Raw genomic sequence first — 27,690 nt, 5'->3', positions numbered from 1 at the left:
AGGCGAGAAGGGCACCGCGTCCGCCTCGGTGCCGTCACTCTCCCCGAGAGAGCAGGCATTTCATGAAAGGACCCGTTTCCCAAAAGAGCTGGGAAGTGCACAGCTCGGGGTCAAAAAATTATTTATTTATTTATTTATTACATTTATATACCGCCCCACAGCCGAAGCTCTCTGGGTGGTTTACAACAGTTAAAAATGGTAAACATTAAAAAGTATACAAAATTTAAAAACCATCAATAAAAACAACAACAGTATCCATTTAAAACAACAATTCTGGGGTCTGTTAAAAACAAACTTAACGTTGTTAAATGCTGTTAAAATGCCTGGAAGAAGAGAAAAGTCTTGACCTGGCGCCGAAAAGATAACAACGTTGGCGCCAGGCAAGCCTCATCGGGAAGATCATTCCACAGTCGGGGGGCCACCACCGAGAAGGCCCTCTCCCTTGTTGCCATCCTCCGAGCTTCCCTCGGAGTAGGCACTCGGAGGAGGACCTTAGATGTTGAGCACAGTGTACGGGTAGGTTCATGTCGGGAGAGGCGTTCCATCAGGTATTACGGTCCCAAGCCATGTAGGGCTTTATAGGTTAAAACCAGCACCTTGAATTGGGCTCGGAAACATATAGGCAGCCAATGCAAGCGGGCCAGAATTGGTGTTCTATGTTCCAACCTCCCTGTTCCAGCTATCAATCTGGCCGACGCATTCTGCACAAACTGCAGCTTCCGGACCGTCTTCAAAGGCTGCCCCATGTAGAGGGCGTTGCAGTAATCTAATTTGGAAGTTACCAGAGTATGGACAACTGAAGCTAGGTTATCCCTGTCCAGATAACCTAAAGGGGGGAAGTTGACCAGCAAGGAATCATTGACCTCCAAATGAAAGCTGACCACTAGTAGACCAGAGGGGCAGATGTCCTGAACAACAAGAGGAATAAAGCAGTAAAAACAAGTGTGTGTGCGTGTGTGTATGTGCGTGCGTGCAAGCCTTTTGGTTTCACAAGTCTCTCTTCAGGCAGAAGGAGGAAGACCCGAGATTCCTGCGTCCTGCCCCGTGAAGAGCCCTGTGAAATTCATACGCTTGCACGCCTACTCCGTGCTCAGCCGCAGCTCTATCCCTTCCTCCACGGTGTAGCTTGCTTTTCATAAGCAAACAGTTAACCCACAGCACAGCTGGCAAGGGCAGGGGGGTGCTCCACACCTTGTCACAATTTGCCTATCTCGCCGAGCAAACACTGCTCCTGGCTTCAGAAGGACCGGAGCTGCCCCCACAGCTTGGCTGTCACAAGGAGAAACCTCTGGGGCAGACACCTATGTACAATTCACAACCAGGGGAGGGAGGGAAAGATAGGGTGGATGAGGGCAGGTGGACTCTATTTTAATTTCCCAAATGAAGAATCCACTTTCTAAACTCAGTCTCCGGCCAGAGAAAGAGCACATAAATTGGACAGAAGCTGTTGCCTGGTTCGTGGAAGCCAGGAACTTTCAGCGTCTTCCAGGGCCTTTTCGGTGTTCTCAGTGAACAGGAGAAGCCTGCATTGCAGCGAGCTGCCAGCCGCTCTGCCTGCGGCTAGGACGACACACGGGCTGGCACTTCCGAACCATCCTGAGCGTGGGATTATTCGAGGAAGGTGGCCTCAAGATCCACGGCAAATGCACTCGAACGCAAAGGAATGGGGAGGGGGCGTGGATAAAGTTAACCACGCATCGTGCCACTGTGGGCTCAAATCGCCAGCAATCTTTTAAAAGCGCACGATAAAGCACCTGACAGCTGGAAGGGGCACTCTTTTTGATCGGCATGAAACGTATCCCCTCCCCTGTCCCACAAGAGGACAGGAAAAAGAGAGAGAGAGAGAGAGTTAGAAAAAGAATGAAAGAGGAAGAAAGGAAAGGGAGAACAGGAGAGGGTGGGAGACAGAGGGTCATGCGTTGCACAGAGAAAGAAAAGTCTGGTCAAAAGGCATTTCACTTAGAGAAACTGGAAAGGAAGGAAGGAAGGAAGGAAGGAAGGAAGGAAGGAAGGAAGGAAGGAAGGAAGGAAGAGACAGAGAGAGGAAGGAAGGAAGGAAGGAAGGAAGGAAGGAAGGAAGGAAGGAAGGAAGGAAGGAAGGAAGGAAGGAAGGAAGGAAGGAAGGAAGATTATTGGCATCTGACAAAGTAAAACTAGACTGGACTGAAATATATACAGAGCAAAGAGAGAATACAAATAAATCCGAAAGACAAAAAGAGCGACCTACCTGTAGCGTCTCCACGGAAGGGGCGGCATCCCCGGCCTTCAGGAACACTTGCTGGCCCCGTCTGAAAAATTGAACAGCAGCAATGAATATGTGGTGCAGGATCAAGACCATGCTTCCTCGCCCGCCTCTCCGCTGGCTACATGGAGCAACCCTTCTGGTCCTCTCGCCCTGCTGCTGCTGCTGCTGCTGCTATTGGAGCCGGGAGATTTCCGCAAGCAGCCGGCAGGCACACTGTCCTCGCCGCCCTGCCTCTCTCTCCCAGCCAACGCCGCTGTCAGGCACAGTTCGCTTGTCAGGCGCACCTGCTACCGAGAGAGAGGGGAAAGAGAGGAGGGCTGCGTGCAGTTGCTGCAAGCCAGCAGAGGGGCTTCCCGGGGACCTAAGTGCCTGGAAAGAGGAAGGCTGCAGCCCTACACTGGAGCCAACATCCTGGGTCCCCGACACATTTAGTATCGAAAAGACAGAGGAGTTTTTGAGCTGGTGAGGACACAACCCTATGCATGTTGAGACAGAAAGAAGTCCTACAACTCCCTGGGCATGATGGGAGGTGCAGGACTTCTTTCTGTCTCAACATGCATAGGATTGTGTCCTCAGAGATGTAGGAGCCGCTCCTCGAACTCAGGAGCACACACGGCAGAATAATTCCCATACGGGAAACCAATTCTCTTCTGGCAGAAGGCAGCGTACATCTGGCACAGCCTTCCCAGGTATGTTGAACTGCAACTCCCATCATCCCCCGACAGCATGACACTTCCGAGATGCTTCAGAAAGGGGGATTCCTAGCCCTGCCCATCCAAAGGCCTTGGGAGGCAATTCCTGCCTTTGCTTCCTTCATGGATTTATTTGCAGAAACGGGGCGGGGGGGGGAAGCATCTTCTAAGTGAGAAAAACAAAAGCCTAAAGGTACTGGAGCTTTTTAGTTTTAGAAAGACGTAAGAAGAGCCCTCCGGTATCAGACCAAAGGACCATCAAGGCCAGCATCCAGTTTCAATCCCGATGTGAATATACCCGGTCACTACGTTCAACATCTAAGGTCCTCCTCCAGGTGCCTACTCCAAGAGAGGCTTGGAGTGTGGCAACGAGGGACAGGGCCAATGATCTCCCTGACGAGGCTCGCCTGGCGCCAACGCTGCTCTCTTTCCAGCGCCAGGTTAAGACTTTCCTCTTTGCCCAGGCATATGGCGGCACATCTTAATCACCCACATGTTTAGTTTTTTAACGGTTTTTAATGCTTTATGTGTGTATGTTCTGTGTTTTAGAATTTTACATTTTGTATACTCGTTTTTATCTTAATTTTAGAAATTCTGTAAACCGCTCAGAGAGTCCTGGCTACGGGGGCGGTATATAAGTGGAATAAATAAATAAATAAATAAATATTCAATAAAGAGATGTGTGTGTGTGTCAGGGGGAATGAATAGAGCAGCGTTCCCCAAGCTTTGGGGGCTGGTGGAACATTTGGAATTTTGAGAGGGCATTCGTGGGTGCTCTCACAAGATGTCTCCCCTGGGAGGGGCAGCTTGCCCATTCATAGAATCATAGAATAGGAGAGTTGGAAGGGTCCTACAAGGCCATCCAGTCCAACCCCCTGCTCAATGCAGGAATCCACCCTAAAGCATCCCTGACAGATGGTTGTCCTTTGACCACATGGCTACCATGGCGGACATGGACAGTCACAAAACACTAATTTCCCAGAATGCAAAATGGTGGTGGTGGCCCCAGAACCTAAAAACAAGGCAGAGGTGGGATCGGACCTCCAAAATGCAAAAACCACCCTTTTGAACCCAAATAAAGAGCTCCATCAGACGAACGTTTCATTGCACGCTCGTTCCTGGGCACTCACGGATTTCCGCTGGTCCCTCTCAGGACATCGTCTGCTTCCCGCCCCTTCTAGCCTTCTTTGCGTAAAAAAAACACCACACTCCAGTAAGTTCGACTTATTTTTAAAGACGGAAGTTGCCGCTCTCTCCTGCTGTGTGCAGGAGAAGCAGCGGGATCAGAACGGCCCACTGAACGGGCCACGGGCACGTGGTTTACTTCCTCTTTCAAAAGAGGAAGTAACAAGAAACGGAAGTTGTGGCAGAGAAGCGACGGTAGGGAAGCGTGATTTCCCTCTTCTGATGGAGCTCATGGATGGCGCACCAGAGCAGCACTGGGTTTGGAGTATGCCAGAATCTCAGTTAATTTTTTTTTTTAAATTAGAAAGAAAATGTTAAGAACTAAAAAAAAAACAGGAGGGACAAGGAGCCCGGTGGGTGTCAGAAGAAGTGTCTACGGACACACTGGAGCCTATGGGGAAGGTGAGTTAGGGGAGCCATGACAGAGGTGTACAAAAGAAGGCAAAATGTGGAGGAAGCGGACACGGAGGAGTTTCCCTTTCATAACCTAATGAAGCTCATTGATGAGAGGTTCAGAACAGAAAGTGTTTTAGGGTGTTTTATTGAGTGTTTATTTGCCTATTGGTATATTTTTGCATGATTTTTCCTAGTTTGCTGCCTTGCGATGGTTTTACCCTTAAAGGAAACCTAAAAATAATTGTAAATAAATAAATAAATGGTAGGACTTCTTCACATGGGGCATAAAGAAACTATGGAACTCACTACCACAAGATGTGGTGATGGCCACCAATCTCGACACCTTTAAAGGGGGGGTTGGACAAACTTCTGGAGAAGAAGGCTATCCATGGCTACCACAGCTTCAGCTAATACACACGAAGGCTGCAGTTGATACTAACTAATGATAAAGAATGCCAGCAGGCACATATCTGCTTATCAATTTTAACAGTTAAAGACTACGGCCACAGCTAGACCTACGGTTTATCCTGGGATCATCCAGGGTTCGCCCCTGCCTGAGCACTGGATCCCCTGTGTGTCACCTACCCTACCCTGTGCCTGTTTGCCTTCTCTTCCCCTCCTTATTGTTTTACTATGATTTTATTAGATTGTAAGCCTATGCGGCAGAGTCTTGCTATTTACTGTTTTACTCTGTACAGCACCATGTACATTGATGGTGCTATATAAATAAATAAATAAATAAATAATAATAATAATAATAATAACAGGTTTGATCCCTGGACGATCCAGGGATAAACCTTAGGTTTAGCTATGGCCTAAGTTATTTTTTATTGTACTGGGTTATTTTGTTATATAACTAATTAAAGTTTTCAATTGAGCAGAAAACAACATTAATATTTTTTATAATTCATCAAATTTACATCAAAAGTACATTGTTGGTGCTACATAAAATAATAATAATAATAATAATAATAATAATAATAATAATAATAATAATAATAATTTTAAACAGTTAAATCAAGCAACAATTTATTCATTATTCCAAGAAGCCTTTCTTTAACATGCAGCCTTGGGTTTCTGTTTTTACTTCTTTTAAATTTTGTTTTAACTGTTTTATTCTGTTTTTATTTCCATTTTACCTTGTGCACCGCTCCGAAATTTTTCAGTGGGGAGTGGTATATAAATATTCTAAATAAATAAATAAATAAATAAATAATAAAACAATTGTATCAAGAGTCAAACTAATGACTTCTAAGCCACTACATGGATGACAAAAACATAAGTCAAATGTTGCTTTTTTTGATATCTTAACATTAAAGTCGTTACAACAGACTGAAATATTTTTATTGTACTGGGTTATTTAGTTATAACAGGAATCCGGTTATGCATCCCGTTTCGTCTTATTTCAGACTTCCTCAGATGTACAGTCTTTAAAGCCGCCGCATATGAGCAAAAGCCGTGGGGGTGTAGACAGAAGATAGTAAGTCCAAACTTACTTCTAGTTTAAAGACAGAGCCCTTTGAGGGAAATTCTTTTTTTAGACCCAGCTGAGAATGCATTAACTTCAAAACAGCCGGAAAAAACCAGTCCATCAGGTACTACAGCTTCAGGACAGATAAAAGGAAACCCTTCTTCACACAGTGCATTAAGTATGGAATTTGCTACCACGAGATGTAGTGATGGCCACCAATTTGGATGGTTTAAAAGGGGGTTGGCTAAATTCCTGGAGGAGAAGGCCATCCATGGCTACTGCTCCAGGAATCAGAGACGGTATGCCTATGTACGCCAGTTGCTGGGGGTCATGGGCAGGTGGGTGCTGTTGCACTCATGTCTTGCTTGTGAGTCTTCCATGGGTTGGGCACTGTGTGCACAGAATGTCGTACTAGATGGACCCTTAGTTTGATCTGACATAGTGTTCTTATGTTGGACGGGGACTTGGGAGATCTGGGTTCTAGTTCCCACTCAGCCATGAAGTTCAGTGAGTGACTTTGGGCCTAACCTACCTCACAGGATTGTTGTGAGGGTAAAAAGGAGAGGCGGAGGATCCTGTATGGCACCTTTGGTTCATTGGAGGGAAGGTGGGATATAAGTATAATAAATGAATTTTATTTTGATAAAGATTCTATTTCATTCATCACATTAAAATTCCATCAACAGTAAGATCCCAGTTTCAAGACTTCAGTCTTAATAACGCTGCACTGAACATATTGCGTCCAGTTCTGGGCTCCACAATTCAAGAAGGACGCAGACAAGCTGGAGCGTGTTCAGAGGAGGGCAACCAGGATGATCAGGGGTCTGGAAACAAAGCCCTATGAAGAGAGACTGAAAGAACTGGGCCTGTTTAGCCGGGAGAAGAGGAGACTGAGGGGAGACATGAGAGCACTCTTCAAATACTTGAAAGGTTGTCACACAGAGGAGGGCCAGGATCTCTTCTCAATCCTTCCAGAGTGCAGGACACGGAATAACGGGCTCAAGTTAAAGGAAGCCAGATTCCAGCTGGACTTCAGGAAAAACTTCCTGCCTGTTAGAGCAGTACGACAATGGAACCAGTTACCTAGGGAAATTGTGGGCTCTCCCACACTAGAGGCCTTCAAGAGGCAGCTAGACAAGCATCTGTCAGGGATGCTTTAGGGTGGATTCCTGCATTGAGCAGGGGGTTGGACTCGATGGCCTTGTAGGCCCCTTTCAACTCTGCTATTCTATGATTCTATGATTCTATGATATAGGCAGTTCCCTTGTCATGAATCAGACGATCAGTCCATCAAGCCCAGTATGTTTGACACTGACTGGCAGCCGTGGCTCTCCAGGTTCTCAGGTCAGAATTCTTCTTAGCCTTGCCTGAAAATACTGAGGATTGGACCTGCACCCTTCTGCATGCAAAGCAGAAGCTTTGTGACGGAGCTGTGTTCCCCCCCACCCCCCACCCCCATTTAAACCTATAAATCTAAATCTTACGTAGAATTATTGTCAAATATGCTGGGATTAGCAGCTAAATGAGAAATCTCGAGCAATTGATGTCTGGTAATTGGAAACCCAGCATAAAGCCTAACCTAGTCAAAGTGAGAAATTTAATGAGAGTTAGTGAGGGAAAGTCAGAGATCTAATAACTGGGGGAGGCACGTTTGGGGGGGTTCTATATGGTGTACCTATTCTGGACAGCACAGCCAAACACATCTATGAGCGTTGCGTGCCTGTTTGCACCCCATGGAAACAAGCACGTTCACCTGCTGATGTATTTTTTATGATGTATTTGGGGTTTTTAATTGTTTTGAACCACTCACAGAGTGGTTATTGACAAACAATATATCTGTTTGGAGGATCCACCTTTGTCCTCGACATTTCTGTTAAGGCACACATGCACAGGGGTCAGCAATAAAGTGAGCACCCCTAAGCCATTTTGTTCCAGCCTTATAATTATTTTTCTCCAAAGAGCTCAGGTCACTGTCACAACACCCTGTGAAGTACATTAGGCCCAGGGGAAAGTGAATGCCCAGAGTTAACCCAGGGGGGATTTGAACCTGGATCTTCCCAGTCCAAGGGCTACACACGAGCAGCAAGAGGTATGCAATCCGGTGCCCTACAAATGTTTTGGACTCCACCCCCCATCATTCCCAATCATTGGCCATGGTGGCTGGGGCTAATGAAAGTTGTAGTCCAAACACCTGGAGGGCACCAGGTTACCTGCTGCTGCCACTACCCCCTGTCAGGGCTGGTGCCAGACTACTTTCACACACGCGCACGCACACACACACACACACACCCCAAAAAAATGCCAACTTTGATTTTTAAGAACAGATGTTTCCTGGAAAAAATAAGAAGCACAAAACTTGAAACTGCTAAATTTATTTTAAAGTGCAAGAAATACGTCATGTCGATTATAGCAAACAAATTGGAAAGGAACGTCTATGGGTCTAAAATGCATTATTTAATAGGAATATCACCCCCAAATCATCCCCCCAACTCACACACATACACTCAGCATCACTCACTCCAAGCAAACACACGCATGAACACATGCATTCACTCAAAGGCCCCATGCACCCCATTCACCCAGACATTCTCTCTCTCTCTCTTCCAGGCATGTTCCAGAAGTCTGAACATGGAGCCACCCCACCCCTACCCCAGCGTCCCTGGCTTCGCTTTGGCTGGGCGGGCGCTGGGCGCCATCTCGCCTGCCCAGGCCCAGCTGAATCCTCGGGCCGGCCCAGCTCACAGCCAACGCATGTGAGTGCTGCGCTGTGCCCGGCACCCCTCTTAGCTTGGCGCTCTAGGCGGCCGCCTGAGTGGCCTCTATGGTAGCACCGGCCCCCTGTTGGCTGTGAGTCTTTGCAGGAGACCCACTTGACAAAGCCCTGCTCAACATGCGTTTGGGTTGGGCTGCTCTGTCATCAGCCTAATGTTTTGCTACTTGCCTGGTTGGAAAGACAATGGTTGAGTTCACATAACACGACAACCCACACTCAAGGCTGAGTACGGGTTGAGTGTGGGTTGTCACTGAATCGTGGGCAGTTGTGTTGTGTGAATCTAGCTGCACTAACAACCATGAAGATAACCCATGGTTTGTTTTGGAGCTGCGAATTGTGGGTTGTCCGTGGTCAACAAACCATGGTTTGCGACTGAGATGAGTTCATACAACACAACAACGTACAGTTCAGCAACAACCCACACTCAGCCTTGAGTATGGTTTGTCACATTGTGTGAACCCAGCAAGCAGGCTTATCAGGGGCCTCTTGGTGTGTGAGTGATACTTTGCCTCAAGTAAGATGGCGCTCAAGCAAGTGAGTTTTACATCAAATTTTGAACTGGAAAATTTTCCTATGCAAATGAGCCTTATTTGCAAGGGAAAATTTTCTAGGCTAATTAGGCTACTTTGCACATGGTCATCTGCAGCAGGAAATTTTCCTTTCGCTTCAGAAGATCACTAGAGAGTGATCCAATTTAGCATGTTTACCAAATACAAGTAAAATGAACAGGAAGGAAAGGAAAGGAACCTCTCGTGCAAGCACTGAGTCATTGCTGACTCTTGGAGGGACGCCAGCTTTCGCTGATGTTTTCTTGGCAGGCCTTATAGTGGGGTGGTTTGCCGTTGCCTTCCCCGGCCGTGATTACCTTTCCCCCAGCTAACTGGGTACTCATTTTACCGACCTCGGGAGGATGGAAGGCTGAGTCGACCTGAGCCGGCTGCCTGAGAACCAGCTTCCGCTGGGATCGAACTCAGGCCGTGGGGAGAGTTTCAGCTGCAGAAACTGCTGCTTTACCACTCTGCGCCACACAAGGCTCAAAACGAACAACAAAACTAAAAAAAAGTACTGCATGTTAATTTTTGTTACCTGCTTTGTTACAGGTATTTGACCTGAAATATTTCAGGGGGGAAATTAAAGCACACATCATGTGGTTTAAATGTCATTTTATGTAAGACATATTTACTGGAATACTTGTAAAAATTTAGGGGCAATAGCATGTGCTTCAGTGGCATTGTTTAAATGTTAGGCGGAAAGGAAAGGGTGCTTTAAAACTATGGACATGCTCGTTCATCCTTCCCCAATTGGTGCCCTTCACATATTTTAGACTACAGTTCCCAGCATCCTTCGATCAGCATGGCTCGTTGGGCACATGGGAGCTGTAGTCCAACAGATCTGGGAAGAGTCAGGCTGGCGAGGGCTGCACTCATTAATTTCACCAGCGTTCAACTCTCTTCTGCTGAGGTTGTTGGGGCACCTTCAGTTTCGCTGTCTCTATTCATTAGTTCCATTCCACACTGACACAGATATATTCCAGTGACAAATCCAGATTCAGCCGCTTGCTTGTTACGTCACCTGAAAAACATTAATTACTATCTTGAAACTGCTCTGCTTGTCTAATATTGTATCTGCAACTGGCACCTAGGCTTTGTTACTAATGAACTAATGAAAAGGAAAAATTCCCTGGGGGTGGAAAAAAGGCACTGGAATATTTTCTTTTTGGAAAACTTTCCTCCCCACAGGACTGGCCTGAACAAGAGCAGAGGACCCACCGTCCTGTTGCAGGTAAGGCCCTTCTTATTTATCCCCTGCCCGCTTTCCAGGGAAAAAGAACGTAAGAACATAAGAAGAGCCCAGAGGCTGGATCAGACCAAGGGTCCATCTAGTCCAGCACTCTGTTCACTCACAGTGGCTAACCAGCCATCGGCCAGGGAAGAACAAGCAGGACATGGTGCAACAGCACCCTCCCACCCATGTTCCCCAGCAACTGGTGCATACAGCCTTACTGCCTCTGATACTGGATGTGGAACTCAGCCATCGTAGAATCATAGAATAGCAGAGTTGGAAGGGCCCTACAAGGCCATCGAGTCCAACCCCTTGCTCAACGCAGGAATCCACCCTAAAGCATCCCTGACAGAGGGTTGTCCAGCTGCCTCTTGAATGCCTCTAGGGTGGGAGAGCCCACCACCTCCCTAGGTCACTGGTTCCATTGTCACACTGCTCTAACAATCAGGAAGTTTTTCCTGCTGTCCAGCTGGAATCTGGCTTCCTGTCACTTGAGCCTGTTATTCCGTATCCTGCACTCTGGGAGGATCGAGAAGAGATCCTGGCCCTCCTCTGTGTGACAACCTTTTAAGTATTTGAAGAGTGCTCTTATGTCTCCCCTCAGTCTTCTCTTCTCCAGGCTAAACAGGCCCAGTTCTTTCAGTCCCTCTTCATAGGACTTTGTTTCCAGACCCCTGATCATCCTGGTTGCCCTCCTCTGAACACGCTCCAGCTTGTCTGCGTCCTTCTTGAATTGTGGAGCCCAGAACTGGACACAGTACTCTGGATGAGGCCAAACCAGGGCCAAATAGAGGGGAACCAGCACCTCACACGATTTGGAAGCTATACTTCTATTAATGCAGCCCAAAATAGCATTTGCCTTTCTTGGCTAATTGATATAGCCATGGATAGCCTTCTCCTCCAAGGATTTATCCAACCCCCTTTTAAAGCCATCCAGATTGGTGGCCATCACTACATCTTGTGGTAGTGCGTTCCATAATTTAACTATGCGCTGTGTGAAGAAGTCCTTCCTTTAATTTGTCCTGGATCTCCCACCAATCAGTTTCATGGGATGACCGGACCCTCTGGCCGGGCCCATCTTGCACCTGCCCAGAAGAAGAAGAAGAAGAAGAAGAAGAAGAAGAAGAAGAAGAAGAAGAAGAAGAAGAAGAAGACAAAGCCATTTCATCCTAAAGCCGGGGCCGAGTCAGTCCAGTAGCCGGCCTTGTCCGGTGGGACTCACAATCCCAGCCTCCAGGAACTGTTTATGCAGGGCTCTGTTGCCTTCGGAAGCCCTGCGCACCGCAGAGGGACTCTGGTTCCAACATTTCACTCACTTAAGATTACACGCCAAGGATAAAATCTGATCTTCACCTGTCACCTCATGTTTAAATGATTGGGGTGGGTGGGACGGGACAGGGGAATTGTAAATAAAAAATTCCTTTTCAAACGTGGAGCCGAGATTCCGCAGTTTCTGAAATGAGCCAGAAGAATCATCTTCGTCTCTCCATGACAAGGTGACAGCTGCCCCCGCCGGGAGCACCGTTCAAAGGATGGAAATGTTTTCGTAACACAAGTCATGTCCCGGGGAAACGCTTCCACCCCTTGGGCCGAAGGATAGGAAACAGCCCATCAATACATGAAGCTGAAGCGGCAGAATTCTTTGAAAACACTTGAACCCAAGGTGAGGTCCCAGAGACTCATCTTGGGTTCAAATGACGCTGGGTTTGGTACGGGCCTCCCCCTCTCCCGTTTTTCTGTTTTAATTCTACAACTCACGACGCTATGAAATGAATCATCTTGAGTGCACAACTTAACCCAGACTACACTCTATAAAAGAGAACAAAACCAGTTTGCTTTGCTTTCCTACACAGCAAACAAATTTTTCGAAGTCTTCTGGGGTTTTTTGCAGAGCGAGCCTTTGAAGTTATTAGTCAGAGTTCTCGTTCCTGGCAAATTCGAATCAATTTGTCAATTCTATCGCCTGAGCAAGGTTCCGCATTTTCTTTAATAATTCAGTCCAAGTCTGAAAGTTGAGCAAGCAATCTCTACCCTAACCAAGGTTAATAAAAGCTCTAAATTACATGTTTCCCAAACCTTAGCTATCCAGGGAGAGAGAGAGAGAGAGAGAGAGAGAGAGAGAGAGAGAGAGAGAGAGAGAGAGAGAGAGAGGAGACAGACTTCATTGCTACACTCATTCTTTGTGAATGAAGCACGCTTTGGGCCCGTGTATCATCAACCCCTCTCCTCCGTTTACGTGCCAGAGGAGGGGATCGGAACCTTTTGATTCCAGTTTTAAACAAACCACAGTTCCCCATTATATCCAAACTTGGCAAACTGTGGTTTGTTTAAACTCTAGTTAGAGAGAATAAAACGTAAGGTCAAACCATGGTTTCTGACTCTGGTTTACTCTCAACAACTAGATTTGAAATATAGAACGTCATCAGACGAGTATTTTATCGCACACTCGCTACTGCCCACTTACGGATGTTCGCGCGTCCTTTAGACAAGGCCGGCCACGTGTGCCTCCTGCTCGTTTTTCCGTAGCAAGATAGAGTCCTTTTAATCTGTCTTTTTTTAAAAAAAACGGAATGCCGCCATTTCCCGCTGGATGCAGGAAAAGCAGCGCAATAAAAACGGCCCCTTCATGGGCCATGTGGTCGTTGCTGCTTCCTCTTTCTCTCCCCATATAAAGAGATCATCGCTATTGTGAAACAGCAGCAGAAGGCCAGAGAAACAGTAGGGAAATGCGAAAATCCATCCGTCTGATGACGCTCATAGCTTGTCTTTGTCTACTGCAGCCAAACAATCATACTTAGGGATGTACAAGAATTTCTCCTGCATATTTAAGACCAAAACTCGCCCTCTTCACATAGCTGGAGTTGAACATGAGGCCATTTTGTGTGCAAATCTCACACATTCCCGAGTCATAGAATCATAGAATAGCAGAGTTGGAAGGGGCTTACAAGGCCATCGAGTCCAACCCCCTGCTCAATGCAGGAATCCACCCTACAGCATCCCTGACAGAGGGTTGTCCAGCTGCCTCTTGAAGGCCTCTAGTGTGGGAGAGCCCACAATGAATCTGTCACACTCATTCACAAAATTTGCATTTTAGAAAAATGTGCACTTTCAACAATGTACGGTGCGTGTTTTTCTTCTCCAAAATGCAGATTTTCACACTTTTATCAATGGGGATAACGCATTTGGGTGTGCACTTTTTAAAAATGCACACTTTCCCTATTCGAACGAGGGGTGCAAGGCGGGGGAGCTCACAATCAGGAATGGGAATGAGGCAGACCAGGCAGCCACATGACCACATGTCAACATCTAACCACGTTAACATAGGTTTCACTGACAATTTCAAGTCGTGTCAAAACCCCACGTGGATTATTCTTTTTTCGCATCAGAATCTACGAGCGCTTGCCAGCGTTCCTCCTATAAATTCAAATTTAAATTCAAATTTTATTCATGGCTACCCTAAATGGGTTTTAGCCAAACACATGTTATAACACATTATATAAAACATTACAGTTTGCTGTGCACTATACAGCAATTACTCCCATCAAGACACATCTTCTGCTTTCTCGTTGTACTCTGTTTATCTACGGTGACACCTGAACCTGTTCCTTCCTAATTTTTGCAGCCCTTACCGCAAAATAGGCCAAATTCAGTAGGCTCGATTACTCTGCAGTTAGTAGGTAGCGTAATTTCACTTGGTCCGTTAGATGCACCATAGGGGCCAAATACCTAGCTAAATATTTATTCCTAGGGCTATTGTATAATCTGCAATATAATATATAATGAGCCGCGTGCGTCCTCCACCTCTTGTACTCCACAACAGCAAATTCTTTGATCTCTTGGAATATTGTTAAATCTTCCTTCTCTAAAATTTGTCTGCATGGTCTGCATTCTCGGGCTCGCGAGGGCTTTACGTAAGACTGGATTCGTGATTTCAATGAGATATTTTCCCTCTCTATGCTTTAATTTTATGAAAGGATAAATGTCGGAAAACTTGGAAGCTTTAATTGCATCAATATCAAGCTTACCGAAATAGTTCCTCAGCGTTTGTCTAATCGCCATGCGTTGGTGGTCTATATTTCCTTCTAATATTGTTTTGGGATCTATTCCGAATTGCCTTAGCCTGGCTTCACACCTTTCTATCCAGTTGCCATTCCTCCTCTAGGGTGACCATATGAAAAGGAGGACAGGGCTCTTGTATCTTTAACAGTAATGTAGGAAAGGGAATTTCAGCAGGTGTCAATTGAAGAGGGTGAAATTCCCTCTTCATCACAACAGTTAAAGCAACACAAGCTATAGTAGAGTGGCCAGATACAAAAGCGGGCAGGGCTTCTGCAGCTTTAACTGTTGTGATGAAGAGGAAATTTCACCCTCTTCAATTGAAAGGAAAGGAAAGGAACCTCTCGTGCAAGCACTGAGTCATTACTGACTCTTGGAGGGACGCCAGCTTTCGCTGACGTTTTCTTGGCAGGCCTTATAGCGGGGTGGTTTGCCGTTGCCTTCCCCGGCTGTGATTCCCTTTCCCCCAACTAACTGGGTACTCATTTTACTGACCTTGGGACGATGGAAGGCTGAGTCGACCCAAGCCGGCTGCCTGAAACCAGTTTCCGCTGGGATCGAACTCAGGCCGTGGGGAGAGTTTCGGCTGCAGAAACTGCTGCTTTACCGCTCTGCGCCACATGAGGCTCCTCTTCAATTGACACCTGCTGAAATTCCCTTTTCTACATTACTGTTAAAGATACAGGAGCCCTGTCCTCCTTTTCATATGGTCACCCTACTATAACAGCCTTCCTCAATCTGGGGCGCTCCAGATGTGTTGGACTACACCTCCCAGAATGCCCCAGCCAGGGTTACCCTAACCCTATAAATCTCTTAGCAGGACAACTGCATTCCCTGCCTCCCAGGCCTCTGCTGGACCTTGCCCTGCAACCAGACTTATCTGGAACCTCCTCGCTGGGAGGCAGGAGTGAAGGGTTTACAGGCGAGAAATAATGGGTTGAACAAGGGTCAAACACTCCCCTCTCCGCTGCAAAGCACCCCCTCCCCATGCGGTTCTGCATCCCTTTCCCAGTGCTCCGCGTTCACAAGCAAACATTGACTCTGATCCATCGGATGTGTCCCAAGAGGAAACTCAGGGCAATGGTGGAATTGGTAGCATTTGGGCTGATACTGAGCTCAAGTGTTGTTTATTATTTATTTATTTTATTTATTTATTACACTTATATACCGCTCCCATAGCCAGGGCTCTCTGGGCAGTTAACAGAAATTCTAAAACTGAGATAAAAACAAGTATACAAAATTTTAAACTCTAAAACACATTACATACACACATAAAGCATTAAAACCGTTAAAAAACTAAACATGTGGGTGATTAAGATGTGCCGCCATATGCCTGGGCAAAGAGGAAAGTCTTAACCTGGCGCCGGAAAGATAGCAGCGTTGGCGCCAGGCAAGCCTCGTCAGGGAGATCATTCCACAGTCTGGGAGCCACCACCAAAAAGGCCCTGTCCGTCGTTGCCACACTCCTCCGAGCCTCTTTCGGAGTAGGCACCTGGAGGAGGACCTTAGATGTTGAACGTAGTGACCGGGTATATTCACGTCGGGAGAGGCGTTCCGTCAGGTATTGTGGTCCCAAGCCGTGTTATCACACATTATTACATAAAACATTACAGTTTGCTGTGCACTATACTGCAATTACTCCCATCAAGACACATCTTCTGCTTTCTCGTTGTACTCTGTTTATCTACGGTGACACCTCAACCTGTTCCTTCCTAATTTTTGCAGCCCTTACCGCAAAATAGGCCAAATTCAGCAGGCTTTATAGGTCAAAACCAGCACTTTGAATTGGGCTCGGAAACATACAGGCAGCCAGTGCAAGCGGACCAGAGCAGGTGTTATACGGTCGAACCTTCTGGTTCCCGAAATAAATCTGGCCGCTGCATTTTGCACGAGCTGCAGCTTCTGAACTGTCTTCAAAGGCAGTCCTACGTAGAGTGCATTGCAGTAATCTAACTTGGAGGTTACCAGAGCATGGACAACTGAAGCCAGGTTATCCCTATCCAGATAGGGGCATAGCTGGGCCACCAACCGGAGTTTGTAGAAGGCACTCCGTGCCACCGAGGTCACCTGAGCCTCAAGTGACAATGATGGGTCTAAAAGAACCCCCAAGCTACGAACCTGCCCCTTCAGGGTGAGTGCAATCCCATCCAGAACCGGTAGAAAAAAAACCCCATCCTGTCAGCGGAATCACCTCCTAACTGTTATAGCAGTTTTAAATGTATGTGTATATTGTATGCTTTTGTGGTTTTTAATTTTTGCCTATTGTTTTTAAGTGTCTTAATCTTATGTAAACGACCCAGAGAGTTTCAGCTATGGGGCAGTATACAAATGCAATAAATAATGATAACAACTCATACCGACAAAACAATACCTTGCAACCAAACAGACACAACGGCCATAGACAAAAAAGAAAAACACACATACCTCATCGACATAGCAATACCGAATGACAAAAATGTTGTTGAAAAGGAAGAGGAAAAGAGAGAAAAATATACACCACTGGCCATGGAAGTCAAAGAACTATGGCAACAGGAAAAGGTCACAATTATTTCGTTAGTCACATCAATCACCAGCATCACATAAAAAAACTATACAGAAAACCTTCAGAAACTGGGCCTAACGAAATACATCCACACTAACGTCCAGAAAGCAGTCATACTTAAAACATACTTGGCAATGCCTGTCATATCCATCTAGAACAGCCTTCCTCAACTTGGGGCGCTCCAGATGTGTTGGACTACATCTCCCAGAATGCCCCAGGTTGAGGAAGGCTGATCTAGAAAAACCACCACAAGCAAGAAAGAGAGAAATAATAATAATAATAATAATAATAATAATAATAATAATAATAATAATAATGTGGACATGGACATAATGTGCAGACTTCTACTGTTACTTTCTACTGTTAGTTTTTCCCTACCCTGTGCCTGCTTACCCTACCCTGTACCTGTTTGCATTCTCTTCCCCTCCTTATTGTTTTATTTTTCCTAAAGCTTTTAAAACTTGATGTTGCTTGGACTTTATACTGTTATACTGTTAGTTCTACCCCCCTGTGCCTGTTTACCCTACCCAGTGCTTGTTTGCATTCTCTTCCCCTCCTTATTGTTTTACTATGATTTTATTAGATTGTAAGCCTATGCGGCAGGGTCTTGCTATTTACTGTTTTACTCTGTACAGCACCATGTACATTGATGGTGCTATATAAATGAATAATAATAATAATAATAATAATAATAATAATAATAATAATAACATGGGGAGCCAGGATTGTGCTGTGCTGCATGCAGGAAGCCATAGGGCCTCCACCTGGACTCCAGGCAACCTTCATGGGGTTGGGATGGGGGAGAGCAACCCTACAGCTGAGAAGAGGGTGAAAGGGGGCAGAGGGATGAGGAAAGGTGGTCTTGGGTTATTATTTTATTTAGAAATAGCCAACCGACCCAACTTTCAGTTATTATTATTATTATTATTATTTATTTATTTATTTATTTATATAGCACCATCAGTGTACATGGTGCTGTACAGAGTAAAACAGAAAATCGCAAGACCCTGCCGCATAGGCTTACAATCTAATAAAATCATAGTAAAGCAATAAGGAGGGGAAGAGAATGCAAACAAGCACTGGGTAGGGTAAACAGGCACAGGGGGGTAGAACTAACAGTATAAAGTCCAAGCAACATCAAGTTTTAAAAGCTTTAGGAAAAATAAAAGTTTTTAGCTGAGCTTTAAAAGCTGCGATTGAACTTGTGGATCTCAGATGTTCCGGAAGAGCGTTCCAGGCGTAAGGGGCAGCAGAGGAAAATGGACGAAGCCGAGCAAGGGAAGTAGAGACCCTAGGGCAGGCGAGATACATGGCATCAGAGGAGCGAAGAGCACGAGCGGGGCAATAGTGTGAGATGAGAGAGGAGAGATAGGAAGGAGCTAGACCAGTTGATAGAGCGAAGCCTTCAAGCAAACGTACGGCAGCCACACATACTGATGTCATCCGGGTGGTAGAGGGGGCAATTTCATAGAATCACAGAATAGTAGAGTTGGAAGGAGCCTATAAGGCCATTGAGTCCAACCCCCTGCTCAATTGGCCTGCCCCTGCCCCGCCGGAGGTTAGGGGCTTCTCTAAATGAACAATTTATTGCATGTTTGTGATTGGCCTCTCATGAAAGTTTGCAGGTCTTTTAAATGATGTCGTGAATGACCAGGACGTCTCCTGTGGCATCCGTTGGAAATTCCCCTGACGAAATGAACCACTTTTAAAGTGGTAACATCTGAAGGAAATGGAGATTTTCTGCCACTAGATGGCGCTGTCTCAATAGAACTGAATGGAGGGGAAGTATTCAATTCAAATCATGGGGTTGTCCCTCTCCGTCCATGTAATGCAGCCCATAACAATCGCACCAAAAAGCATTAAGCACAAGCGCCCCAGGTAAGCAATATGATTTCTCCTTAATATAAAGATGCTCTAGTTCAGCATAAGAATACAGTATATACCGTCAGCATTTGCCCCAAGGAAAGCCACAAGCAGGGCTTCCAAACAATAGCCCACAATTTGTCCACAGCATTTAATATTCAAGGGTAGACTGCAACTGAACATAGCAGTTCTCTTATGCTATCTGGGGGTGGGACTGGATGGCCTCCGAGGATCCCCTTCCAGCTCAGTAATTCTGTGATGTTAAGGTTAGGAATTGTACAGGAGAGGGGTTGCCATAGGAACACAACAGAAGCCTGAATTAATGGCCAGCAAGTATCTGAACTTGCGGGCCTCTCAGACTCCGCCCCCCCCTTTAAAACAAAAGGAATAACCCAGAGAGCGGCCTCCCACAACTCGGTGCTCTCCCGATCTTTTGGACTACGACCTCCATCATGGCCAACAGCACTTCTTGAATCATGCACTGCTGTGGCCATTGGTCAGTGTCACTAAAATATATACCGTGTTGCTCCAAGCCGCTCTCTTGGTGCCTTTAGGGGCGCCCCGTTCCCCAGGGACAGCGCCTCTGCCCAGAATCTGCACGTCTCCACCAAAAAAGCCCACTCCCCAAAGCTAGATCCAGTGGGACTCGCTGGGATTCCTCTGTGCATGCTCAAAGGCCACAGATCTAGAGCGTCACCAGACCCGGAGTGGAGGTGGGGAATCGCACTTCCAGGCTTCTGTCCCACAATACGGACAAACAGCTTCCTCTCTCTTCACACGGGGAAGAAAGAGGAAGCAAGCAATGACCACGTGGCCCATTCAATGGCCATTTTTATCACACTGCTTCTCCCGCACCCAACAGGAAATGGCGGCAAGTTTCGTTACAGCCAAAAGAATTGGATTTTCTGTGTCTTTTTTTTTTTGTGATGGAAAAACAAGCAGAAGGAGTGAGAGAGACAATGAGGCGAATGGCGTTGTGGAAAGGACTCGTGAAAATCTGTGAGTGGTCAGTAATAAGCGTGCGATAAAACACTCATCTGATGACGCTCCTAGAGAGGGAGGTGTCAGCTGATGCACACTTCACAAGAGACATGAACCCTCTCATTATAAACAGGCCTCAGAACATCAGAAGAGCCTTCATGCTGGATCAGACCGAGGGTCCATCTAGTCCAGAAATCTGTTCACGCAGTGGCCAACCAGCCATCGGCCAGGGACCAACAAGGCAGGACATGGGCCAAATCCACTCATCCCAAGTGGTACCAGAGTTGCCCCATTCCAACCCAAAGAAGAGGGAATGGTGTGGAGGAAACAGGGGCTATGGGGCTTGCTGGCCACCTCTTTGGGCAGGGTCCTCCTTCCTCCCCACAAAGTGGCTCTTCCCATAAACCAGTCGTTGCCCAAGCATGGGTCACAAGGGAAGGGAAATGGAAGGGTACGGATTTCGAATTGAAATGCAGTTACTAACCAATATGGGATCTAGATCCAATCTCTAGTTGCAGGAAATGCAAAATCACGACTTAAAACCACGATTTAAGCCTTGTGGTGCAACAGTGAGAGAGTCAAGCCCCCCCCCCAGCGCCCCCTCTTTTCGTAAGTTCAAGGCCTCGGGAAATGGAAGGCACCACACACACACCCGGAAACTCCCGGCCAGGGAAACTATCTTAGGGTTGTATTGAAAAGGGGATTTCAGCAGGTGTCATATATATATGTATATATATGACATGTATATATGGGAAACCTGGTGAAATTTCCTCTTCCTCACAGCAGTTAAAGCTGCAGGAGCCCTGCCCTCTTTTAAATCTGGTCACTCTAGTATAGCTCCTGCACCTTTCACTGTTGTGATGAAGGAGGAATTTCACCAGGTTCTCCCTATATACAAATGACACCTGCTGAAATTCCCATCTTTTCCATGCAACTGTGAAAGACTAGCAAGAGAGCTTCTGCTCTCAGGTATTTGACGGCATACAACGGGAGCTTTTAACACCTGCTGTTTTATTCCATTTTAACTGCTTTTTCACTGTTTAAAATAGTTTTAAAAGTTCGTGTGTTAAAGATTTTATATTACGTTTTTATGACGTTGTATTTTGGGGTTGTCATTTTTGCGGACCTCCAGAAAGCTCTGTCTATTCGGGATGTATAGAAAAAAAATACATCAAAGGAACTGTGGGGTGGCGTGGGGGGGGGGGCTCCCCCCTCCCCATCAGGGACGGCTCCGGTTCTTCTGTCTGCCTGATGCTCTGAGCTGTCCCAGAGCGCCCCCTGGTGGTGGAATCGAGCCTTCGTACAGAACATCAGAAGAGCCCAGAGGCTGGATCAGACCCAGGGTCCATCTAGTCCAGCACTCTGTTCACACAGGGGCCAACCAGCCATCGGCCAGGGATGAACAAGCAGGACATGGTGCAACAGCACCCTCCCGCCCATGTTCCCCAGCAACCAGTGTACACAGGCTTACTGCCTCGAACACTGGAGAACACTGCCAGACTAGGCAAGGTGCCCTAGGCAAGGTGAGCTACTTGCACACACACACCCAAAAAAATTGCCCTTAAAGGTCCGCAGGATCCTTCCATAGAATCCGACGTGGGGAGAAGAGGGGAAAAGAGGCGGTTGAGAGGCAGAAGTCTGGAGGACGCCTTGGCAAGAGCGGCACGTATTAAGCCACGGGGGTGGGGGGAGGCACCGGGGGGGGGGTGCTTGGGCGTTCCAGTGCAGTACCTTCTCTGCCTGTCCAGCTAGCTTGCGGCACACCACTCCCGGCTCCAGCGGAGGCTCCCCACCTGCCAAGCGGACTTGCCGAGTGGGTCCCCGTGGGCCGAAGGACCCTTAAAGGTCAGCACTGCGCCCCTCTGAGGTCTGCGCCCTAGGCGGCTGCCTAGTGCAGGAGCTCAGGGCAGGATGAAACGTACATAACTAGGGGCAGAACTTGAGCGCCGGAGTGATCCTCCCCAGTCCTGGATTTCATAATGGTAGGAAGCCAGGGTCACTCTCGCGTCAAGCCAAAAGGCCCTTTAAAAGCAGAGAAAGGCCTACTTTAGGGGGCCCGCTGGGCCGAAGGAGCCCCCCCCACGCACACATCTGGACCTGCAGTCGCTAAAGCAGAGGAGTGCACAGAGGGAACGGCAATTGTGTGGCAGGGGTAGTGTGGTGCCACTCCGGGTACAAATCAGAGGTGTTCGCTCTCTTTTCCCTCCCTCCCTCGGCAAGCCTGCGATGGGTGCTTCCCATTTAAAGAGGCCGCGTGCAGTACAGCCCCTTTTTCATTCTCAGCTCAGCTCAGCTCCTCCACCCAGCTGCCACCGCCACTGCTCAGCCCGGGCACCCAGACCAGCAGGATCCAGAGGAGTGTTTTCCTTTTAAATGCGAAGCACCCACCCCAGGCTTGCAGAGGGAGGGAGGGAAAAGAGAGCGAACGCCTCTGTTTGCAGCCAACATGGCGGGGCACACCAAGCAGGGTATATCTCTTTATTAGCGTTTTGGTGCTTTTGAAACTCTTCAATTCACCGTTAAAGGGACTCTTCTTAAACGGTATTAATACATGTGTGGATTGAGGAGGGTCTTGTTGGCAGCATGGCCCCGGACAACTCAGGCTGATGGAATGCATCTCCCAGCATGACCCTACCCAAATATACTACACTCCTCATCTAAGGCCCTCCTCAGAGTGCCTCCTCCTAGCAGAGGTTTGCAAAAAATGGAGATTTTTTTTTTAAAAAAGATAGGGTACTGTTGTGATTGACCTGATTTTTAAGCACACGCATTCTCTTGCAGGAGCGTTTTGGCCCCGCCGGGTGCTCCTTGGTACAGGGCTTGCCGCTGCCGTTAACCCCTCCCTCCCCGACCCCACTGGAATCCCAGGGGGCACTGGGGATGAGTTTGTGGAACCAAGGGGGCGGTTACCTGGAAAAGTTTGGGAACCACTGCTCTAGAGTCTCTAGAAGGAAGGTGATTAAGGAAAGTCAGGGGCGTAACAATCAGGGAGCACAGCTGCCCTCTAGTGGCCGTTCTTCAGAGATTCGGCCAGGCATCATCAAACCCTGACCTCTGATGAAGTTAAAGAGCGGCATCTTTCTGTACTCGCTCTCCTTTGTTGCTTTGTCTGGTGATGCTTGCAAATTGCTCGCTTCTGAAATCCGGCCCTTGGAACCGCAGGGCGAAACAAGGCCGCCCAAGAGAATCGTTGCCCAAGCATGGGTCCCAGCCAATCACCACAATCCCGAATCAAACGGTAAGCGTGTCTTTGCACGCCACGGTGCAGGTGTCTTTCAGGAGGCCCGTTAATGTATGTTGCTGTACGCTTTTTAATAATAATAATAATAATAATAATAATAATAATAATAATAATAATAATACAAAACCCACCACTCGGGCTCCCCCACACAAGGCACCACCCTTTCACAATGTCACGTCTCATTCTCTGCTCCTGCATTCACTTTCATCTCCACCAGTGGTAATTTCATCACTGAAGCTCCTTTGTGTGTGTTTCCCCCCCCCCCGTGCCTGTCTCCTTCCCGCCCCCCCCCCCACTCCTGTTCTACGGTACAGATGGTTGCCAAGGAAAGAAAAAAGCCGGCCGAGGGCAAACGTTCAGTCAGCTCTAATTAGCTTTCACGGCTGCTTGTTAGTAGTTCAGTTGTCAAGAAGGGACAGTGCTGGGTTTGGTAAGAGATGCTGAAATTGTAGCCTTCCCCCCCCCCCGAAAAAAGATTCTTTAGGCCAGCCGTTCCCCAACTCCAGATGTTTTGGACTCCAACTCCCATCATTCCCAGACAGCAAACTAGGTTAGGGAGAGGCTGCATTAGATTCTCGTTTTTTAACGACGCTCAGTTTGTCTGCCTGCTAAAACGAATGACGTGGGCAGGGGCCAAGAGGGAAGATAAATGAACGGCCCGACTGCTTCGACAGGGTTCCTACGCAAGAACATTCGGAAGGGGAAGCCATTTCTAAAGAGCTGGGGGTGGGTGTCAGCACTGAAGCACCCCTGGGTGCCTGGAAGTGCATGGATTTGTGACAGGTTGCAGGGCTCTATGGATGACAGCCGGTGTGGTGCGATGGGTAGTATCAGGCTAGGGTGGAGAGTGCCAGGTTCAAATCCCCACTTGGTCCCATGGAGCCAGCCCCCCAACCCTCCTCAGAAGAAGAAGAGGCCCCAGAGTTAACAGCGCTGGGAGAGGACTTGGAGCTATTCTGCACGAGGCTGTTAATCCTCTATCTACATTTTGTTTCGTCGCAGAATTGATATCTGAACACTACACGGGGAGCATTTCCTTTCCTGCTTTCCCACTATATAACCTCTAGGTGGCACTGTGGTATAGCAGAATAGTGCAATTACACAAGAGGAAATCACACTCCCTTTCATTTCCACAATTAAATGCCACTTTCCCCCTGCCCTAAAATAACTTACCAAAAATGCTGCTTAGACACAGAAGCAAAATGGAAGGGTCACATCATCGCCTAAAGAACCCCTAAACAACCATGAGTAGGGAAGGACCAGCACGCAATAAATGCCTCGTGTAGAAAAGCTTCACAAGGCTTCCACCTCCTGCAAAGTTGGACAGCTGGACCACCATCTGTCAGGGATGCTTTAGGGTGGATTCCTGCATTGAGCAGGGGGGTTATTTATTTATTATTTATTTTATTTTATTACATTTATATACCGCCCCACAGCCGAAGCTCTCTGGGCGGTTTACAACAATTAAAAATGGAAAACATTAAAAGTATACAAAATTTAAAAACCATCAAAAACATAAAAAAAAGTATAAAAACATCATTATCCATTTAAAAACAACAATTATGGGGTCCATTAAAAACAAACTTAACGTTGTTAAATGCTGTTAAAATGCCTGGGAGAAGAGAAAAGTCTTGACCTGGCGCCAAAAAGATAACAATGTTGGTGCCAGGCGAGCCTCATTGGAGAGATCATTCCACAGTCGGGGGGCCACCACTGAAAAGGCCCTCTCCCTTGTTGCCATCCTCCGAGCTTCCCTCAGAGTAGGTACTCGGAGGTGGACCTTAGATGTTGAGCGCAGTGTATGGGTAGGTTCATGTCGGGAGAGGAGTTCCATCAGGTATTGCGGTCCCAAGCCAGGTTGGACTTGGTAGCCTTGTAGGCCCCTTCCAACTCTACAATTCTATGATTCTATAAGTTGGCTGGACAGACGGACCGGGTGTGTGTGTTGTGTTCTGGGAGTTGTAGCCCCAAAGAGCAGGTTGGGGAAGGCTCATCTAGGTGGACCCTTGGTCTGATCCTGCAAAGCAGTTCTTAAATTCTTTAAATATCCCCTTTGCTTTTCCTGCCTTTTAAGTGTGGGGAGGCTGCAGGAACAGGTAAAAAGCTCCCCCTCACTCCCCTCTCAGAGGTATCTGGATTTTCCCAGAGTTGGCAGGTGAGATGACCGGCATTACTCACACCACAAGAGAAGCGATCCGTTCCACTGTGTAGGAGTGTCATTGTCAGCGGTGAGTCAACCTGCCGGGTGCTAAAATTAGAGTCCCCTGCCGAAAGGACATGGATGTGCCTGTGGGGCCGGAGAGACGCCGCAGCCTGGAGAGCGCTGCAGAGCCACGCTGCGCGACAGGGATGACAGCAGACTCCTCCAGCCTGACGCCCGCGAGGTGGGTTGGACTACAACCCTCATCATCCACAGCCAGATGGGAGTTGCAATCCAACCCATCTGGAAGGGGCCAGGTTCAGGAAGACTGGGATATATCAACAGGGGATAAGGAAAATAGTTGGGTGGCGGCCATCAGGCCTCTGACCAGTTTAGAAAAGAAAACGGTTTTGGGTGCAATCCTGGCTCAGAGACGCAGGGAGCTGTAGGGTTGGGCCTTTAGTCATTTGAACAGTTAAGCATTTTGACAGCATTAAAAGTAGGAGTGATATCTCTAAAGACCAGGTTCCAGGAGCCAGAGCAGCAGGGAGCAACTAGCTCCTTGCTCTACTCGTGGGCTTCCCAGGAGCAGCTGTTGGCCACTGTAAGAACTCAAATGTCCTACTGGATCGTACCCAAGGCCTCCCTAGTTCATAAGAACATAAAAGGAGCCTTAAACATAAAAGGAGCCTTGAATTGTGGAGCCTTCTTGGGCTCCACAATTCAAGCAGGACGCAGACAAGCTGGAGTCTGTGACTGGCCCAAAGTCACCCAGTGGGTTTCCATGGCTGAGTGGGGACTAGAACCCGGATCTCCCGACTCCCAGAGCTTTATCACACCAGCGTTATACTGTGCAATCACTGCGAATTGCATGCAAAGGGCTCAGAAGTTTTCCACCTTATAATCTGCTTTGATTGTGAAGCACTCCCAGGCACCCTGCCTTCATTGTACAATAAAGCAAAAAGATTCGCCGTATTTAGCCCCTACTTTTTAAGCGTATCTTCTGAGCTGCCGCTGGGGCACAGGAGCAGATTTTAAAGGAATGCTTACATCTGCGTAAGCTTTAAAGATAAAGCCACCAAAATTGGCACAGTAATAGATATTAGGGAGGGCTTTAAGCATACCAAATTTGAATTGAATTGGGTTATCCGTTGATTTTGTATGATTTTTTACATTTCCCCCCCCTTAAACCGCAAAGGATCGCTGTCGCCCCATAGCAAAAACAACAACAACCGCAAAAGCTTAGCGCTATGGGGATAATCCAAGAGAAGCAGTAGGTACGGGGGATGAAGCTTCCAGTCTCACACTTTAGCCACTACACCACACTGGCTCGCTTTGCTCTGTTTTGAAGTAGCACCCCTCCTTCCTAATAGTGCAAAAATCTGACTCCTCCCTTGCAGAGCACCCTGGTTCGTGTTTCACCCGTTAGTCATAGAACCACAGAATCCTAGACTAGCAGAGTTGGAAGGGGCCTACAATGTTTACTATTTTTAATTGTTGTAAACCGCCCAGAGACTTTGCTACACACATTTTATTTATTTATTTATTTATTTATTTATTTATTTATTTATATTTATTTATTTATTACATTTTTATGTCGCCCAATAGCAGAAGCTATTGTTCTTGTCCCGGCCCCTCCTGTCCTGTAGCTAACTGATTATTTTTTCTTCAGCTCATGTTGTATACAATGAATTATTGCTCCACCTTCTGCCTTCCAACAAGCTTTGTAGGGGTCCAGGAGCACAATCTTTTTCTCTCTCATCTAAACCAACCCATTCCGCGCGCCCTCGTCCTCCTCCTCATAGAATCATAGAATAGCAGAGTTGGAAGGGGCCTACAAGGCCATCGAGTCCAACCCCCTGCTCAATGCAGGAATCCACCCTAAAGCATCCCTGACAGAGGGTTGTCCAGCTGCCTCTTGAAGGCCTCTAGTGTGGGAGAGCCCACCACCTCCCTAGGTAACTGGTTCCATTGTCGCACTGCTCTAACAGTCAGGAAGTTTTTCCTGATGTCCAGCTGGAATCTGGCTTCCTTTAACTTGAGCCCGTTATTCCGTGTCCTGCACTCTGGGAGGATGGAGAAGAGATCCTGGCCCTCCTCTGATTGACAACCTTTTAAGTATTTGAAGAGTGCTCACATGTCTCCCCTCAATCTTCTCTTCTCCAGGCTAAACATGCCCAGTTCTTTCAGTCTCTCTTCATAGGGCTTTGTTTCCAGACCCCTGATTATCCTGGTTGCCCTCCTCTGAACACGCTCCGGCTTGTCTGCATCCTTCTTGAAGTGTGGTGGCCAGAACTGGACGCAATACTCTAGATGAGGCCTG

At 47.3% G+C, this 27,690-nt stretch overlaps 1 protein-coding gene across 1 annotated transcript in view; it reads right to left on the bottom strand.

Annotated features, from left to right (window-relative positions):
- The window catches only part of PDE2A (phosphodiesterase 2A), a 455,035-nt gene that overhangs the window by 317,619 nt on the left and 109,726 nt on the right, over positions 1-27,690 (bottom strand). The window contains exon 2 of the mRNA XM_063127363.1: positions 2,228-2,288. Coding sequence (XP_062983433.1) covers positions 2,228-2,288 — 61 coding nt within the window. The remainder of the gene's footprint in view (positions 1-2,227; positions 2,289-27,690) is intronic.

The sequence above is a fragment of the Elgaria multicarinata genome, chromosome 5, assembly GCF_023053635.1.
Source record: "Elgaria multicarinata webbii isolate HBS135686 ecotype San Diego chromosome 5, rElgMul1.1.pri, whole genome shotgun sequence".
Lineage (NCBI taxonomy): Eukaryota > Metazoa > Chordata > Lepidosauria > Squamata > Anguidae > Elgaria > Elgaria multicarinata.
The sequence above is the reverse complement of the archived record's forward strand: the minus strand, read 5'-3'. Positions and strand labels throughout refer to the sequence as shown.